The sequence below is a fragment of the Onychostoma macrolepis genome, chromosome 05, assembly GCF_012432095.1.
Source record: "Onychostoma macrolepis isolate SWU-2019 chromosome 05, ASM1243209v1, whole genome shotgun sequence".
NCBI lineage: Eukaryota > Metazoa > Chordata > Actinopteri > Cypriniformes > Cyprinidae > Onychostoma > Onychostoma macrolepis.
The window spans coordinates 22,991,592-23,010,900 of record NC_081159.1 but is presented as its reverse complement, the minus strand read 5'-3'; the positions used below and the strand labels follow the sequence as shown (position 1 = coordinate 23,010,900).

The following is a 19,309-nucleotide window of genomic DNA, read 5'->3' as shown; positions in this document are numbered from 1 at the left end:
ACATTTTTATTATTACCAATGTTAAAAACGGTTACATTTATTTGAAATAGTTTTTTTTTTTCTTACAATCTACAAATCTTTACTGTCCCTTTTCATCAATCTAATGCATTATTGCTAAATAAAAATAATACATTTATTTTAAAACCCAAAACTTTTGAATGTTACTTCATCAATACCAGCTTATGCTTTATTGTAAGAAACAAACAGATCTGAAACAGTCCGCTCTCTTCACAAACTTGAAAAATGAAACAAGTGGTATATAAAAATTTTGTCCTATAAAAATAAGATGGTTAACAGAGTTCAGTAATATGATAGACTTGACAACTTCACAGTAAATATAATTTGAAACTATAATATTTTATAGCAAATTGATAATATTAAACTGAATTACATTTGATTAATTATTAAAAAATATTTGTTCATTAATGCAAAATCATCACTACCATTAATTCTGATTCAGTTTAACACAAAGCAGCTTTTCAAAAGCTTTACTGTTTGTGCTAAAAGTACAAACAGTAACTTAGATGCTTAGCTATCATGTATTATCACAAATAATGCATGGACATGCTTAGATTACACAATTATGTGCAATAGCAAATATTCAAGTTACAGTTGAGCTGAATTAATGTGGTTAATTAATTAATTAATGTGGTTAATTAGCTTAGCAGTTCAGTGATGCCCAACATCAGCTTTGTTTTGCGATTTTAGCAATCATTGTGAGGTGCATTGTAGGTCCATTTGGTGTACATATAATATCTGAAATATAATAGCTTAGTTACGAGTTGAGATTTTTATCTGGAAGGGCCTGGGCTTCATGGTGAGGGAAAAGGTAGAGCTCAGGTCAAGCTCCTGCCCTGGAACATTCTCTATGTGCAGCTGGTGCAGCAGGGTGGTTAAGAAGACAAACATCTCCAGACGGGCAAAGCTGTCACCGAGGCAACGGCGTATTCCAATGCCAAATATCATTACCTTCTCAGTCAGCTTTTTATTTAGATGGCCAGACAAGGTGATGAAACGTTCAGGCCGGAAAGCCTCAGCATCACCCCAAATATCCCTTTTTAGTAAATAAAGACAAAAATCAAATAAATATTATTGAAAAAAATTATAATAATATATAAATCACACTTAATTGCATCCAAAATAAAAGTTTTTGTTTACATGTGTGTACTGTGTATATTTATTATGTATTGTGACGGGAGGAGCCAACGACAGACACAGTGGGTGTGGCGTCAGGCCTCGGAGAGGCATTTATTCAACAGAAATAATAAAATAAAGTGTCCAAGGGGGAAAAAGGGTCCAAAATAAACAGGGGGTCTGGTGTCCTCGTCGTGCTGCGGGGCTTGTGAAGGAGGGCAGTTGTTCTGGAAGGGAGGGTCCAGGTAAGGGGCGGAGTCCGGCGACCGCACGCGCTCCCGCTCTGGTCCGGGGCGCGAGCGTCGGCTCTTCCTCTTTGTCCTCGGCCTTTGGCAGGACTTGTACGGCCCGGCATCCTGGCCCGACGGCCGTAATACGGGTGCGGCTTTCGTCCGGACCGCGGGTTCGGCAGCTCACGTCTCCGGTGGCGCGGAAGTCCCTCTACACTCCCTTCCTGGACCCACGAGGACACCAGCGTGCATGCACGGGGGAAGAGACCGGTCTCTCGAGGAGAGAATGAATGCGCGCTTAGCATTTAAACAGCGGCGTTGATGAGGCTCCATTCGATTCAGGTGCGCCTCATCACACGCCGCCAGCCCTCGCTGTTTCCACGCCCCTCCTCTCACACCCACTCCCGTCGGGAGCCTGGTGAAGGGCGGCGAATAAGGGACGGGGTGGTGATAACAATAAGGGAGGAGGCAACCGGCTCGTCACAGTATATATAAATACACACACATGCACGTATATATTTAAGAAAAATATGTTAAGGTTATACATTTTAAATATTTATATATATCGATTATATGAATATAAATACATACATGGAAACAACGTGGTGATGTAGGTGCTATTTGATCATTGTTTTAAAGGTTTTCTGACCTCGAAACTCAACCTTTTTCTGCAATTCTCCAGCTGTGGTCCTTGGAGAGTCTTTAGCCACTCAAACTCTCCTCACTGTGCATTAGGACGATATAGACACACGTCCTCTTCCAGGCAGTTTCGTAACATTTTATTTTGATTGGAAATTCTTAATTACTGCCCTGATGGTGGAAATGGGAATTTTCACTGCTCTAGCTCTTTTCTTAAAGCCACTTCACTAATTTGTGAAGCTCAATTATCTTTTGCTGCACATCAGAAATATATTCTTTGGTTTTTCTCATAGTGATGGGTGATTTATTTGGAATTTGGGCTTTGTTTTCCCTCCTATTTATATTTCTGTGAAACAGGGAGTCATGGCTGGATAATTTCATGTTCATAATCACCCTGGAGTGCTCAAAATTGTGAATAGTAATGGGAATATACTTCAGATATATTTTACTCCTAAGAATTTCTAGGGGTACCAGTAATTGTGTCGAACATGTATTTGAGAAAAAAAAACATTTATTTCATAATGATATCCCCCCCCCATTTTAAATTCTTATTTTCCAATGAAAGCTTAGATTTTTGTGATTTTTTAAAAATAAAAGAGCAAAAGGATTAACAATGCACATTTATTTTCACAGCCTTCTTTGATCATATTTACCAAGGGTACCAACAATTCTGACTATGTCTGTATATTATATAAACAAAAACTTTTAATTTGGGATGCGATTAATCGCAATTAATCGTTGACAGCACTAATATATATTATATTATACATATAATATATATATATATATATATATATATATATATATATATATATATATATAAATAATGAGAGAATCTTACAAATATAAAATAGAATGTGGCTTGATACTTACATGTCATGATTGACTTGATATTGGTTGATGAACACACATGTGTCTTTGGGAATGAAGTATCCATTTAGTGTAACGTTATCAGTTGTGCTAGATAACATGATGGAAAACAAAAAGAGGAATGTGGGTATCTGTTTATCAATGCAGTCCTATGGTTATAGTGATACCATTAACATAAAGATAGAAACATGGACTCACCAGTGAGGTATGGTGAAAGGCATGTAGGATGCATGACGAAACACTTCATATATGAAAGCTTCTGTGTACGGCATGTTTGGCTTGTCTTTAAACTGTGGTAACCTGTTCACACCAACCTGGCTTTCTAGGAAAGCACATGCAACAAATAATAAATGACCAGAACAGAAGATGAAGAAAGACCATATAAACTGAATTTGCCAGTATTATTTTGGACCTCATAAATTGTTTAGCACTTGAAGATTTCTTTAAAAGAAAATGCAGGATGCTCCCATGACAGACCTCATTGGTTTCGATTCCAGAGGCAGTCTGGCATTACTGTGGCCAATCATGTGAGAACCGAGCGAACTAAACCCTGAGGGAATGAAGGCCACTGTGTACAGAAATATGGGCTCTTTGTGTGTAGATGTGTAGTTGACCCTTGCAATTTATTTACAAGATGCCACCCACCCACTGCAAAAGAGACTTCATTTTAGGACAAAAAGTATGCAAGCTTGTAAACTTTAGCTTGCAAACTGCAAATTTGATCTAGTATATTTAATCTGAAAAGAAAAGTTTTCTTAACCAACTTTAATTTAGATCGGGAATAGATAATTATTTTGAGGAGCATATGCGCACCGTCTGAGCGCATATGATGCATTTTGATTTGCGCAGATCGATCAGCGTGTTTCATCAAAGTAGGCCACAGTAAGAGCGGTTCGAGCAGACACTGATTACTGTCATCTGGCTGCGCGAGCTCTGATGACCTCTAATTCACGATTTACCAGACTCACCGTATTTCATGTCGTGCTTTAAAATGGTAACAAACTCTTGTAAAAATTCTAGTTATATTAATGCAATCAGGGGCGAATTAATTTCTTCCGTGGGCACGCACTTATCAGAATTACCTGAGCCCGTATTCCCCTTCTCCCAAAACAGACTAGCTACTGTTATTAAAATAGTTCAGTTTTGTATGTATGGAATGATTTTTGTGATTTTTTTTTGTTGTTGTTGTTTTTGTTTTTTTATAAAGTTAATTTAGAAAAACGAATGGAGCATTTTTTGTTCGTTAAATGCATTTTTTTTAAGCAAGGACCAAGCAGCCAGTGGCAGCAGTGAGTTAATCAGCCTGTGTTTGATTAATTTAGCCGTATAAAATCATCACGAGTTGCCTAAAATAAAATCTTTAGATATAAAACAGTTCAAGCATATCCCAATGTTAGTTTAAATGTTTAATCTATATAAATGTGCGCTGTTAGACGCATATCGAACAGTTTGTGTGGAGAGTGTAAGCTGAAGCGGGCGCTGCAGGACATGGAGGCACCAGCACGATCACTTGCATTTAGAAACAACTTACAACAGGCCTACACCGTAATTTTTGCTCATTATGGTAAGAGAAATACATCATTCGGAGCTTTAAAGGGTCTACTTTTATTTGTGTGCATTCACAATATCAACAAAATAGGAAAACAGAGGATGCGCTTTCTGCCGGTCTTGAACAGGAGCGCTTCACAATGATGAACCGAAACTCAGCGAAACTGACTCACAGATGTGATACATATATCTATAGAAAGCTTTAAATTACCATTTTAAAACGAAATAATTCAAATCGATAGTAAAAACCCTTTCATTATTGTAACCCTGGGTTAATTTGTTAATATTGACATTTATTTACTATTTTCCCTTGTGGCTAAAGTGTTTCTGTTTAAAGAAATGTACCTGTTCAGACATGTCTGTGTCAACAAGTTGTGTTTGATTTAAGGTTATTGTTTAAAGAGTTGACTTAATCCCGCCTAATGTCAAGACAGGCAACTGTGATTGGTTAGCCAGGTTGTCAGTCAAGAGAGGAGAAGACGGAAAAAAAGGGTGCGTAAGTGATGTTGTCGGCATGAGAACAGAAAATGTGTCACTTTATTTGTGAATAACGTAGTCAGAACTGTATCGTTTGAGTGCTAATCAGTATATTATTCTGTTGTGAAGTCAACACGACATCACTAAGAAGTCAACTCGACGCGATTCGGAAGAAATGCTGTTTTAACGCTTGATCGCCATTGCAGTAAACGGGACTAACGTGGATTGCTGGTGAGGTTTATAAACTTAAATCAGGTTTATCATCAAAATTAGCGCCTGTGAAAGAGTTAGGTGCATAGAGGAAATCCAGATAGCGCTCCTAATCGCCAAGGGGTTAGGGGTTCCTCTGGCATCGCGGGAGCGTCACGGAGCTCGGCGACTGACCACAGCCTCACGTGGACTGATCTGACGGGCGACGGGATCCTTGAAGTGCATTCAGGTACATTTTGTTTGGTTTATTCGTGCTCCTGAAGAGCGAAGCGGCCATTTTACGTTTCTCTCGGCCTCAACGCACTCAAGCGACGTTTCAGGCCTGCAACATGGGTTTGTGCTGTGTGCGTGTGTTTGAGTGTGCGTGTGTTCGTGTGGTGGGCCCACATTAAGCTATTTTTCTATTTCTGAACAATATTGTGGTTCGATACTCTGTGATTGCTAGAGAGTACATCAGTACTCAGGGTTACATTTGTATTTCTAACTAAATCTAAAGTTCTTTACATACTGTATTTATATTTTAGTTTTCCAAAGGATACTGATATATTGGTTTACACTGGTTGGAGACAAATTTGTACTTCTCAAGGGAAAGAGCTGAAGTTTCATTTGGAAGAGTGTTTCAGTGAAAACCTCTATTTTGATATTTGTGTAAAAGTTTAACCCTTGAAGTGGGTTGTTGAGGGGGTGAGAAGAGTCAATCTAGCACTGTGTTTGAAGGTAAAAGTTTAGTTATAAGCTGAGAGAACAGGTTTTGATTCATCTTTGATTCCTTCTGTTTGTCTTCTTCAGAATAAATCTGTGTATTTCTGCTACATAGTGTGGTCACTCCAATGTATTGAGAGGTAGTTAATATTCGTGGAAAGTAGTTTACCGAGATCAGAGTTGCACTTTGTAAGTGGTAGTATAACAAGCAGAATCACCGTTTGATTTTAAGTAAAATCACGTCGAGAGACACAATCAAAAAGAATCCGGGTTATAGCGTCAACGGTTCAAACAGGTGGATTCACCTAATACCTGAAGAGGGCGCTACATTATGTAATCCGTAAAGATGCATTTCTCTCTAAAAGCATGTACAATGAGGACATGGCGAGTCATTTTTCTCATCACCGTGACACCGTCTAAAATATAAAAAAATGGAAAAGCCTAAAACAGGCCTGATTATAATTTGCGTTTTATTTTATAATTGTATACAATATATAAAATAAAACACAAATTATAATGGCATATGTAAAACTTTGTCCTTTAATTGTATAGCTGTGTATATTTTCTGATATGTATGTTGCTCTGTCCTGAATAACTTAAAATTTAAAGGATTAGTTTAACTAGCTACTTATAGCCTTCTATTTTTCATTAGTTTTCTGAATACAGTTAAATTTAAAGGATTTATCATCAAGTGAGAACAACTAAAAAGCTTTTAGAAATGTTTATCTGTATTTATAATGTAAGTAAACATTTAGCTTTATTTACCAGCATTTTACATTAGGCTATTCATGAGTGTAATAATAAAATGTGACTTGGCCTTAGCCTGCCTACCTTTTTTTTTCTTTTTCTAAAAAATGCAATTTTATAAAAGTTATTTTTAATTCATGCAGCAAACGTTTAAAACATATCTTTAAAACTTTACTTTAAAAAACTATTAACTTTTTTATGTGTGCGCGCTAGCGCCCGTGTCTGTTTTGTCATTGCGCATGTAAGAAGTGGCGCCCATGGGATTGAAATGCCCCCAGCCATAACATCCTGGCGCCGGGCCTTAGTATGCAGTTCATCTTATTACATTTCTTTCAGATGTCTCTGGTTGCAACTTAATAACCCTGTAGATAATATTTTATTTCACAAAATAATTTCCTGTTTATGGCAAGTTCCTGATTTCCCAAAAGACTAAATTAAACATTTACTTCCTTTATTATCAATCTTACATCTATTAAGTTCTGTGTCCAAATTTGTGGATCGAATTGTGTATTATTTTTGGTTTCTTGTGTCTGTCTCACTAAAAATCACAAACCACAGCTAATGCAGATTTAATTTCCCCAGGATGCTGCAGCACAGCTAAAGAAAGGGACATGCACGATGAGAAATTGTTTTGTTTTGTTTTCGAGTAAACACAGTGTTGTTTTGATTGGCCCTTTTGAGACTTCACCTATCTCCTGGAGGATTTTAGCCTGGATGTCTGGAAACTTGATCAGGTATAAAAGGCTCCACTGCAAACCGGTGATGACAGTGTCAAAACCTATGAGAAAAAAAAAAAGCATCGGTTATGATCAAAATCTGTAAGCAGCCTCAAGACATGCATCACAATTAGCAAGTGGGCAACCAAAACGGCAGAAGATGTGGTGTGTGGTGAAAAACCACAACATTCTCAGGCTAAAAGAATGGGTGCTTGTTAAACATTCTTTAATGAACTAGAACTACCAAGATGCATAAACTGAACCAGGAATGAATAGAATGAGCCAAGAGCAGACAGAAAAACATACATTTAAAGCAAATTCTCAGAAGAACTCTAGGTCTGATCAGTCTGAAGTGCTTCCTCTGTGACAACAACACAGCCAAGAAAACAATCTGGCTCTGGAAGTAAATGCATGCTTTTAACAAGCAAAGCTAATAGCACAATAACCTCTCACAGAGGAGGACTGCAGCCCTGGAAGGTATGTGATTATGTCTGGCAGCGTCTCAAAGTCCTATGAAACACGTCGACACAGTTTATGAATTATTACCTAATGTAATATGCTTCTAGATCCATTCACACATGCTCATAATTCAGGACATGTAGAGAGAAAACCATTTAAAAGTACAATGTTATGCACATTCATTCTCTTGACTGTGGGTCTCTTACCAGCTCCGAAGATGTCAACGACACTGTGGATGATCTGCGAGTTGCTGAGAACAGCTGTTTCCTTGTCCTCCTGCCTGTCTTCACACATTGCTATTAGGGCATCAGTGATGTCCCGGATACAGTTCTGCACAAAAACATGGGAGAATGAGACTTGCAAAATGTTTAAAATGTGCATAAATAAACTGTGGTCCTATACTCATTTTTATATCACATCTACATCCAGCTTGTTCCTGGCAATGCACAGTATACAAGTGTACTTTCCCCAAGGCTGTTTACATCAAATTCAACTATGCGTGTAAATATTTTAGTTTGTATAAACTGAAACGCACTTCACAGGAAGGGAGTATATTTTGGATGAAATTGTTACTGAGTTACTGACCACAATGTGTAAAAAATACCATGATAGCATACTGTTCAAAAGTTTGTTGTCAATAAAGAAATTAATACTTTTATTCAGCAGTAAAGTACATTAATATGCAAAAATATATATTTTAAATAGATATGCTTTTTAATGATCTGAATGCATTTTTAATAAATAATGAAAATTATTTATTTCAAAAACATTAAAGATTCGACCAATCCCAAATATTTGAACAGTAGTATACATATATTGTTCATTCATTATATATATATATATATATATATATATATATATATATATATGCCCAGTCTTTGATCATTGAGACAAATTAGCTTATCTTTGAAGAATTCTCTTCTGCTCACCAAGCCTGCACTTATTTGATCCAAAATACAGCAAAAGCAGTAGGGGGGTGGGAGGGGTGGGGTGATAAAGACATTTATGTTACAAGATTTCTATTTCAGGTAAATACTGTTCTTCTTAACTTTCTATTCATCAAAGTAACCTGAAAAAATTCTACTCAGCTGTTTTCAACAAACATTTTTTTGAGCACCAAATCAGAATATTATAATGATTTCTGAAGGATCATGTGACTGGAGTAATGCTGCTAAAAATTCAGCTTTGAAATCACAGGAATAAATTACATTCTAAAATATATTCAAATTGAAATCAGGTCATTTAAATAGTAAAAATATTTCCACATTTGACTGTTCTTGCTGTACTTTGGGTCAAATAAATTCAGGCTCGGTGAGCAGAAAGAGACTTATATAAAAAGAAGTATCTTCATTTATAATTTATTGTAATAATAATAATAATATACACACACATACATGTATGTGTATATATATATATATATATATATATATATATATTTATAATATAGTTATATAATTATATTATAATTTATTGTAATATATTACAATAAATTATAAATATAAATTTATAAACATGAATCTAGCAGTTAATCATCTGAAATAGATGATTTAAGTTAATCATCTGAAATGGATACTGTATGTTAAGACTTCTGGAATGCATTTTTCTTCTCATCAGTTTATTTTAACAATATTACCCTATCAAAGGTGATGAGATGTTCAGTGATGTTGCGCTCCATGAAGTTGTTCATTCTGTCAATGTACTGGAGCAGCTTTCGCAGAGACGGACTGGGCAGGTAACGGAAGATGGGGAAAATGTCTGCCAGATTCCCTGCAGCAAAGAGGCGCAGCACTTCATTATTGGTGTTGACGATGGTGAGGAACTCTTTATCGTCATGGGCATACCGCTTCCCAAAGCAGAGATGCTAATGTGCAAACCACATTGGCAACCGAGGTCACTAGCAACTTAACTGGGTTGAGCCCTGAATCTCCAACCTCATCTCCTTGTTTCTTCAGAGCCTCCACCATATCCACGGCCTCTGCACAGATACATTCCTCCAAAAGACAAGAAGCGTTTGAGTCTCGGGACTCAGCTTGGGAGAAGGTCTTTAGGGCGTTTCTGCAGATCTTTTTGTGAAGCACCCAAGCTTCTCCATACTTCTCACTAAACGTCATACTGGTGCCATTAGCAACTGCAGAGAAGGTAAAGAAGTCAGGGCGTCCAGCAAACGCCTGTCCTTGACGTACCAAAGCCTCCTTGATGGTAGAATAGCCACTCAAAACGACCACCACAAGAGAACCCATTTTTATCTGGATCACATCTCCATACTGAACCCTCAGGTTTGTTAAAGACAAATGGATCTCTTCCCCCATCTGGAAAAGATTTCCCACTAGCGGCCAAGGAGTGGGACCTGGGGGCAAGGAGCAGCCCGGTTCTCTCCGTCGACCATGGAGAGCCAGCAAAAGCACAGCAAAGACACAGAGGACCAAAGTCACTCCAGCTGTATGAGAAATCTCCTCAAGATACATGGCGGCCACTCCAAATGACTGTGATATATTGAAATAACTGTTATTTAAAGATTATTACACAATTCTGTTCTAAACTCTCAATCTCTAAATAGCTTTAAAGGTGCTGTATGTAATTTTTTGACTCTTCTAAAGCCAAAAAAATAACATAATATGTTTGTAGATATTTAGGAAACATGTTATGTTTACATAGCTGTTTCTCTGAAAAATAATGCTATAGCCCCCAGTAATTCTACTCTGAAATGTGGGTTTCGGGCAGATTCCAGGCCGGAATTGCAGTACCCATTTTAACCACTAGCGGGCAATATTACATGCTGCACCTTTAATCTATATCAGTGGTCTCAAACTCAATTCCTGGAGGGCCACACATAGATATAATATACGTAGACGCCTCATAGACTGACGCTGCCTATTGGAGCTGACGTACAGCGCGGCCGCCATCTTGGATGGGTCTCCAATGCGCCCCTCCTGCATTTATTTCTACTGAGGAATGTGTATCCCCAATTACAATAATCATAACTCCCCGAATTTTTACCGGATTTTCACACGGTTTGGTTAACGGCAGAGATTTAGTTATGATACAGGACGCTGTCACACATTGAAAAATACGTGCTTTCATGTTAAAAGACTTTGTATTATGCTCTTTAACAAAGACATGGTAGACTACGGCATATTGATATATGTATAAATGAACGAATTTTATATTTTAATAAAGAAACAAGTTTGATTGTTTATTTGAATTTATTTCTCTCTCTCTCTCTCTCTCTCTCTCACGCACACACTCAAACACACACACACACACACACGTGAAAAGAACTTAAAATAATAGTGGAAACAACTTAAAATACGCCATAATGTTTGCTCATAAAGGTAAGAGTAATACATCATTCTGAACTGTAAAGGGTCTACTTTTATTTGTGTGCATTCACAATATCAACAAAACCTTGTGCTTTTATTAAAATAAATAGGAAAACGCTCTCGGTTACTAACATAACCTCGGTTCCCCGAAATGAGGGAACGAGACATTGCTATGGGAAATACCTTTTCCTCGAATACTACTGAAGCCTTATTGAATCACGCCAGTAAAACTGGCCAATGACGTTCAAGCGCGCGAAATATGAGCGGGATCCCACTCTATATAAGGCAGTGCTTGTACATCATCCATTCAGAATCTTTGACTGAAGCAACTTGGCATTCTAAGATCCTGAGCTCTGTGACACGGCAATAACAGCAATGTCTCGCTCCTCGCTTGGGAACTGAGGTTACGTTAGTAATCGAGAGCGTTCCCCTTCAATTCAGTCCTCTACATTGCTATGGGAACGTATAAAATCCCGCCGTGTCACAGCGATGGAGCCTGGTTCGACAAGTATGTCAAGTTTCACATCCAGAGTCGTAATGAGAGCGGCAATGATATTGGCGCTCTTCGTAAGCACAGCTCAGGTCTACAGGACCTAGTCGAAACCATGTAAAAGTCAGGGGGGGTCTTGCTGCCGCGTCACACCAGGGGCGGAGTTAACTCCGGTGAAACAGAGAAAGTGAGATGGCGGCGGCTTCGGCGCTTTCACATATAGATTAATTGTAATTGTTTAATTTTAATGAAACCATGTTATGATGTCCTAAAAGACGTGGTGAACTATACCATAACACTGTGATAACTGACGGGGACAGCACTGAATTGGTGGTGCATTAATACAGGGTGTATACGACCTAGTCGAAACCACTTTGATACACATCTCAGATCATAGCTGAGATTGAGTAGGTGCGTGCACTGACAGCACATGCGAGGCAAGCGATGACACATCTAGGTTATAAAACCTAGCGAAAGGCCCATGAGGCCGCGAGTCCGCGGGTTGAGTGGGCCCGAACCCCTATAGGACATTCCACGCCCTTAGAGCTGTAAGCCAAAGCAATTGCGTCGACGATCCAGTGTGACAGCCTTTGCTTGGACACAGGCAATCCTTTTGTACGTCCACCAAAACATACAAATAGCTGCTCCGAGAGTCTGAACTGTCTAGAGCGCTCGATATAAGTACGCACCGCGCGTACAGGGCACAGCAGGAGTGTATTAAGCGGCTCCGTCCCGGCCGGTGTTTCGGGGCGGAAAGCAGATAGTGTTATGACCTGCGCTTTAAATGGAGTCGAAAGCACTTTAGGCACATAACCTTTTCTAGGCTTCAAGGTGAGTCTGCAATCCGGACCAGGACCAGCAGTCCGTGAGCCTCCGGACCAGGACCAGCAGACTAAAGAACAGTTTCTTCCCCAGAGCTGTCTCTTTACTGAACTCTAACCCCCGTTGATCCACTCCCTCATATATTATTAACTCTTCTCTCCTACCTCACATCTGCCTTATTTGCACTACTGAATGTAAATTTTTATTACAGTAACAACTGTTTACTTTTGTATCTTGCACTACCATACCTAAATTGGACTATGCTCATTTGCACTGCCGACTGTTGTTACATTATCAATGCTTACATTAACATTTTGCACCGTATGTCTAATTGTAATACGCAATCACTTCCACTGCACTTTTACACCTTGTTTATAGTAATAGTCATCTGTATATATATTATATTGATAGTACATATCACCTGTAAATTCTGCTTATAGTAATAGCCATCTGTATATTTATTCACTATACATATTCACCTGTAAATTCTGTATATTTATTCACTATACATATTCACCTGTAAATTTCTGTATATTTATTCACTATACATATTCACCTGTAAATTCTGTTTATATTAATAACCATCTTTCTATATATATTTATACATATATTCAGTACATATCCTTGTCCTGCACTTATTCAACCATTGTATATACTGCACTTGCTACTATTGCACTTCTGGTTAGACCTAAACTGCATTTCGTTGCCCTGTACCTGTACTTGTGTAATGACAATAAAGTTGAATCTAATCTAATCTAATCTAATCACCTGGTCCGAATTCAATACATGAGTCGTCAGTTGAAAGCGCCTGCAGGTCTCCAACTCGCTTAACAGAGACCAGCGCGAGCAGGAGCGCTGTCTTGAGAGAGAGCGCTCGCAAGCTCAGCTGATTGTATGGGCTCGAACGGGGGTCCCGTGAGAGCGTCAAGCACAAGCGCCAAGTCCCAAGTGGGTAGAGTAGAAGGGCGAGGAGGGTTCAGCCTTCTTGCTCCTTTTAAAAATCGTATGATCAGGTCATTTCTGCCGATCGGGCGATTTCCGACGTGCGCGTGAAAGGCTGTTATAGCGGCCACATACACTTTCAATGTGGATGGCATACGACCACTATCAAATCGTTCTTGAAGGAAGGCAAGGATTATTGGTATTGGACAGCTGATTGGGTCTTCGCCCCGCGATACGCACCAACTTGAAAAAACTCTCCATTTATGTGCGTAAAGACATCTCGTGGAAGGAGCCCTAGCCTCAGAGATAGTGTTCAACACCCGCTGAGGAAGTGCGTCTGTTACTGGCAAGCTCCGTCGAGCGGCCAGACATGAAGGCTCCATGACTCTGGATTTGGGTGCCAAATCGTTCCTTGTGCTTGAGAGAGGAGGTCTCTCTTCAGTGGGATAATCCATGGGGGGGCTACCAGCATCTCCACCAGTTCTGGGAACCACGGCTGATTGGGCCATTTCGGTGCTACTAACAGAACAGATTCCTTTTCCTCTCTGATTTTGCAAAGCACGCGAGGCAGAAGCTTCACTGGAGGAAAGGCATACTTGCGTACTTTCGGCCAGCTGTGAGCTAGTGCATCCACTCCCAGGGGAGAGTGTGTCAGTGAATAAGACAGCGGGCAGTGAGTGTTCTCCGCTAATGCGAAGAGATCCACCTCCGCCCTGCCGAATACACTCCAAATCATATTGACTGTCAGAGGGTGTAATCTCCACTCCCCGTGGATTATCCCGCCCCTCGACAGTAAATCCGCGCCGTAGTTCAGGCGTCCGGGGACATGTACTGCCCGGATGGAGAGGAGGTGTCGATCTGCCCACAGAAGGAGGTCTCTCGCCAGTTGCAGCAGTGGTGGGGAGTTCACACCGCCTTGGTGATTTATAAACGCCACCACTGTCATGCTGACCGTCCTGATGAGAACGTGACGTTGAAGAATGTCTGGAAGAAAGCACTCGAGCGCTAGGTGAACAGCACGGAGCTCCAGACAGTTTATGTGCCATGACTTCTCCGTTTCCGACCACGTCCCGAAGGCTGGTCTGCCATCGCATACGGCTCCCCAGCCCGTGCTCGATGCATCTGTCGTAACATTCTTTCTCCTGATCACTTGATCAATACGAACACCCCGGCGATACAGAGTCATATCGCGCCAAGGGTTCAGTGTATGCAAACAGTTGCACGTCACTTTGATGCACAAGGTGCCTGTGCGCCATGCGTTCTGTGGCACCCGGCTCTTTAACCAGAGCTGAAGCGGACGCATATGTAGGAGCCCTAGATTGCACACTGTCGAGGCAGCAGCCATCTGGCCGAGGGTCCTCCGAAAGCATTTCAGCGGGGGAGAACGCCCTAATTTGAAGACTGCAAGAGAACTGATAATTTTTTGTCAGCGCTCCTCTGACAGACGCGCTCGCATATTGATTGAGTCCAGCTCCGCTCCTAAAAAGGAGATGTTCTGGCTCGGTATCAGCATGCTCTTTTGCATATTTACAGTCAGTCCTAAACTCTGAACATGAGCGAGGAGGCTGAGTTTGTCGCTGAGCAGCGCGCTCTCTGATTGGGCTAACACTAGCCAGTCGTCGAGATAGTTCAGGATGCGCATTCCGCTCTGCTTCAGAGGAGAGAGAGCAGCATCCATGCATTTCGTAAACGTACGAGGGGCCAGACATAAGCCGAAGGGCAGGACCGTGAATTGGTACGCTATCCCTTCGAATGCAAATCTCAGGAAGCGCCTGTGTCGGGGGGCTACCTGAATGTGAAAATAAGCATCCTTTAAATCCACTGAGATAAACCAATCTCCCAGTCTGATATGTGAGAGGATTTGTCTCAGCGTAATCATTTTGAACGAGCGATTTGAAAGCGCGCGATTCAGCGGCCTCAGGTCCAAGATTGGGCGGAGTCCGCCGTCTTTCTTTGGCACCAGAAAATAACGACTGTAGAAGCCGCTCTCGCGGTCTGTGAGAGGCACTGCCTCTACCGCGCGCTTTGCGAGAAGTTTGTGTATTTTCTCTCGCAGAACTGAGACATTCTGCTCCGGCACAGTGGACATTAACACACCGTTGAAACGGGGCGGTCTGCGAAAGAACTGAAGCGTGTAGCCGTTCTTTATTGATTTCATAACCCACTCCGATACCCCTGGCAGTCCTTGCCACGCTTCTGTGAACTGTGACAGCAGGCGAGGCGGACTGCACACCGTGAGGGATAACTCGCCGTTGGGGGGCGGGGAGTTTAATACCACACAAGTGTGAGAGTGAGTGATGTGGGAGAGGGGAGTGAGAGGAGGAAAATTGCCCTGATATTGAGGTGATTTTTGTATTTTTTTTTTTACTTTATTGCACTGCACTGTGGAACAGTCAAAACACAAACATGACAATCGTTCTTGCCGCCCGCAACAGGCAGGGGGGCGTGGTGAGCACACACAGCGGAGCGAGCAGACTTTCTGAGTGGCTCGTCTTCGGCGCTGAGTGCAGCTTTCCTCCTCCGAGAGACAGCATCAGGAACGCGGCTTTGATCCCGGAGCCGGTGGCCTGCCGTCTCTGCCAGGACGGGGCTTCTGGCCCTTCGAGCCCTGGCGGCGCTTCGGCCACGGCTGTCTTGGTCTCACCGCCGGCTCATGCTCGCACCGAACAGCAGTAGGAGGGGCGAATGGTCTTCCCGTGCGCTGCGCTGATCCTCGCGGCACCTTACTCCTTGGCTCAAAAGAGGCTGCAGAGGAAGAGCGCGGCAGAGCTAGATGGGCGAGTTCATCGCCTTGGACGATGGCCACACGGAGCCTGAGAGTCCGGAGACTCATATCTCCGCAGTGGGGGCAGTCCGACCCCCCAAGCGCTGCCTCTGCGTGGGCGCGACCCAGGCAGAAGACGCACGATTCGTGGCCATCAGAGGGTTCGATTGGCTCTACGCAGGAGAGGCAATCGCGAGAGGTCATCTTTATCCGTCCGAAGCTCACCGGAACACAGCAGGGGAAGAAAAGGCGTGTCCGCTGCAGAGTGTAGATCACGGTGAGTAGAAGATTTCTTGATAGGCTTCTTGCTGAAGGAAAAAATTCTGAATGGATGATGTACAAGCACTGCCTTATATAGAGTGGGATCCCGCTCATATTTCGCGGGCTTGAACGTCATTGGCCAGTTTTACTGGCGTGATTCAATAAGGCTTCAGTAGTATTCGAGGAAAAGGTATTTCCCATAGCAATGTAGAGTGACCGAATTGAAGGGGAACAGATGCGCTTGCCGTCTCGTCTTGAATAGGAGCGCTTCACAATGATGAACCGAAACTCAACGAATTGAGTCACAAATAAATATATCTATAGAAAGCTTTAAATTACTACTTTAAAACGAAATAATTCAAATCGAAAACAAAAACTCTTTCATTATGTAATCCGTAAAGATGCATTTCTCTCTAAAGGCACGTCCAATGAGGAGATGGCGAGTCATTTTTCATCACCGTCTAAAATATAAAAATAAGGAAAAGCATAAAAGCCTGATTTTTACGTTGCTCTGCTCTTAATTTCTTAACATTTAAAGGATTTTCTGCAACGTAATTTTGTCTGCATGATATGTGAATTATTTATTAGCCTATTTTTTAATCCATGCTGCAAAATGCTTTAAAAACAGCTGTAAAAATTACTTTATTGCATTCCAGATGATTTTAAAGAACTTTTCACTATAAATTTTACGGGTAGCTTGAATGCAAAACATTGTCATGACTTTCGTTGTATTCCCATTTGTAAAATAGGCAACAAATTAATTGTGGTAGTCTAACCTGACCCGTTTATAAGCAGAAATGGACTTTGGCATGCAAAAGACTGATTAATTATTAATGGCATGGCTGGTTCTGTCGACAGAAATACGGCTGCAATCTACTGTATAAATGTTTGCGGGACAAATCACAGGTCAGTCTGAGCGCTCGTGGTACGCACAGTGCGTCCAGCCGTACACCTGCAGGCAACACTGACCACAAATGACACAAGCATGAAATGATGGTTCTCAATTCCGAATTGGGTTTCTGCAATGTGCTCCCCAAGTACTCTGAAAGTTGAAGAACAGAAAAAAACAAAAAAAAACAGCAAGAGATAATGAGAGAGTACCAGTTCCTGCTGTAATAATGTTACACGTCAGTAACGTTAGTAACGATGACATAATATTATAAATGGTAAAATAATCAAAATTGTTCAGTCTTACTTGTGAAAGGTAATCCCACGCGATCTGGTATCTGCGCGGGTTATTGCAACAGTAAACTGCACAAAATACGGTCATAAATTGCTCGCTCTCCATTGACTCCGGTGCTAGCGTAGAGTGAGGAGACCCAACCAATATGGCGGCGACGCTGGATTACGTTCCAGCATGTAACGAGGCGTCTACGTATATTATGTCTATGGGGCCACAGCTCTGCACAGTTTAGCTCCAAATCACACCTGCTTGGAAGTTTCTAGTGATCCTGAAGACCTTGATTAGCTGGATCAGGTGTGTTTGATTAGGGTTGGAGCTATGATCCTGCCCACTTCCAGTTGTCGGAAAACACAGCGTATTGCTGTCATGCTATGTCATGTTATGTTTACATAGCTGTTTCTCTGAAAAATAATGCTATAGCCAGTAATTCTACTCTGAAATGTGCGTTTGTTTTTGCAGTACCCATTTCAACCGCTAGCTGTCAATCTTACATACTTCACCTTTAAAGAAGATGATATAAGGAAATGAAAATTTTACAATAGCTTTTTGTTGTATGTACAGTGTTTACGTTAATAATACTATAGACTGCATGCAGAAGATAGAACCGAACAGAAAAGGTCAAATAGGTAAACTAAATAAAATAATAGGCCTTATGCATATCTTACCTTTGAGACCACTGTTGACAGATCCCGTGTTCGCAATAAAATACTTTAGAAAAAAGTTTCACCAGCTGAAAAATGTCTGCAAAGCGCGTCTCAATGACCGCACAAACCACAGGTTTAATCACACAGAAGCACAGCAGAACACGAGGGGCGTCGAGATGATCGAAGTACAAGCAAGAATGAACTTTGCAGATGTGATAAAATAAATAAATAAATAAAAAAACCCTACTGATAAGACAAATATTATTTTCCCACACGATGGCAGTGTCCCAAAGCCCACACTTCTAAGCTCACAGTTGTACATGGCTATTACAAATCCAGGAGGAAAAAGCAAACAGAATCGATTGATATCTGTGACGAAACAATTCTGGCAGCTGTGCAGGGCTGGGTAATATTAACTAACTACATGTACTTACTATATGGTTAAGTTTAGAGTTAGGGTTCGTTGCATGTAATTATGCATAATTTATTGTTATTATAATAGTAAATATATGTAACATGTGTAACAAGGACACCTTAAAATGATTTCATAGGAGTGTTTTAAAATTACTTAATAAAATGTAGATCTTTATTTCTGACGTTTGGTTTTCATTTGCACTGTAAAATCTAATTGGTGGACATTATATGTCGTAATAACAATAATAATAAAAACATGCAAATCCTTAAACTTCAAAAACTTACTTATTTTTCACTACAAGGGACCAACAGTAATTTTATCCTCTTGGTAGTACATTTGTCATAGACCAAACTCCTGTAATAGAAGTAGGCTACTGTCCTACTTAATTATTTACTATGTGGTATAAGGGAAAAGGGGAAATAATGACTGAACTCTGGGTCAGCTTTCCTTACATAAACCTTCATTTAACAGTACAAATTAAAAATAAATAAAATAAGCTTAAGCAAACAAATCTAACTTGAATTTGCTGTTTGTATGTACAATGTTGCATTTGCACTCTTTTGTTCAGTGAAACTGAAAGTATAGGTAATAATTAATGGTTTAATTAATGCTTTCAAGTTTCATCTTGATCCTTGAAAATATTCTTTTTACAATTTTCTTTTATTTTAAGTCATTTTGGTAACTATCAAAGTGTCCAGTACAAAAATGGGGATCATTATAAATGAATCCCATTAGG

The 19,309-nt window shown here is 40.5% G+C and overlaps 1 protein-coding gene across 1 annotated transcript; it reads right to left on the bottom strand.

Annotated features, from left to right (window-relative positions):
• Positions 1-152: 152 nt before the first annotated feature.
• On the bottom strand, positions 153-18,399 carry LOC131540603 (cytochrome P450 1A1). Its single transcript, XM_058775627.1, is given in 8 exon segments — positions 153-1,054; positions 2,877-2,963; positions 3,072-3,195; positions 7,246-7,335; positions 7,939-8,062; positions 9,366-9,596; positions 9,598-10,215; positions 18,180-18,399. Coding segments are annotated over 7 exon segments (1,539 nt in total). The 5' UTR covers positions 10,198-10,215; positions 18,180-18,399; the 3' UTR covers positions 153-771.
• Positions 18,400-19,309: the final 910 nt, after the last annotated feature.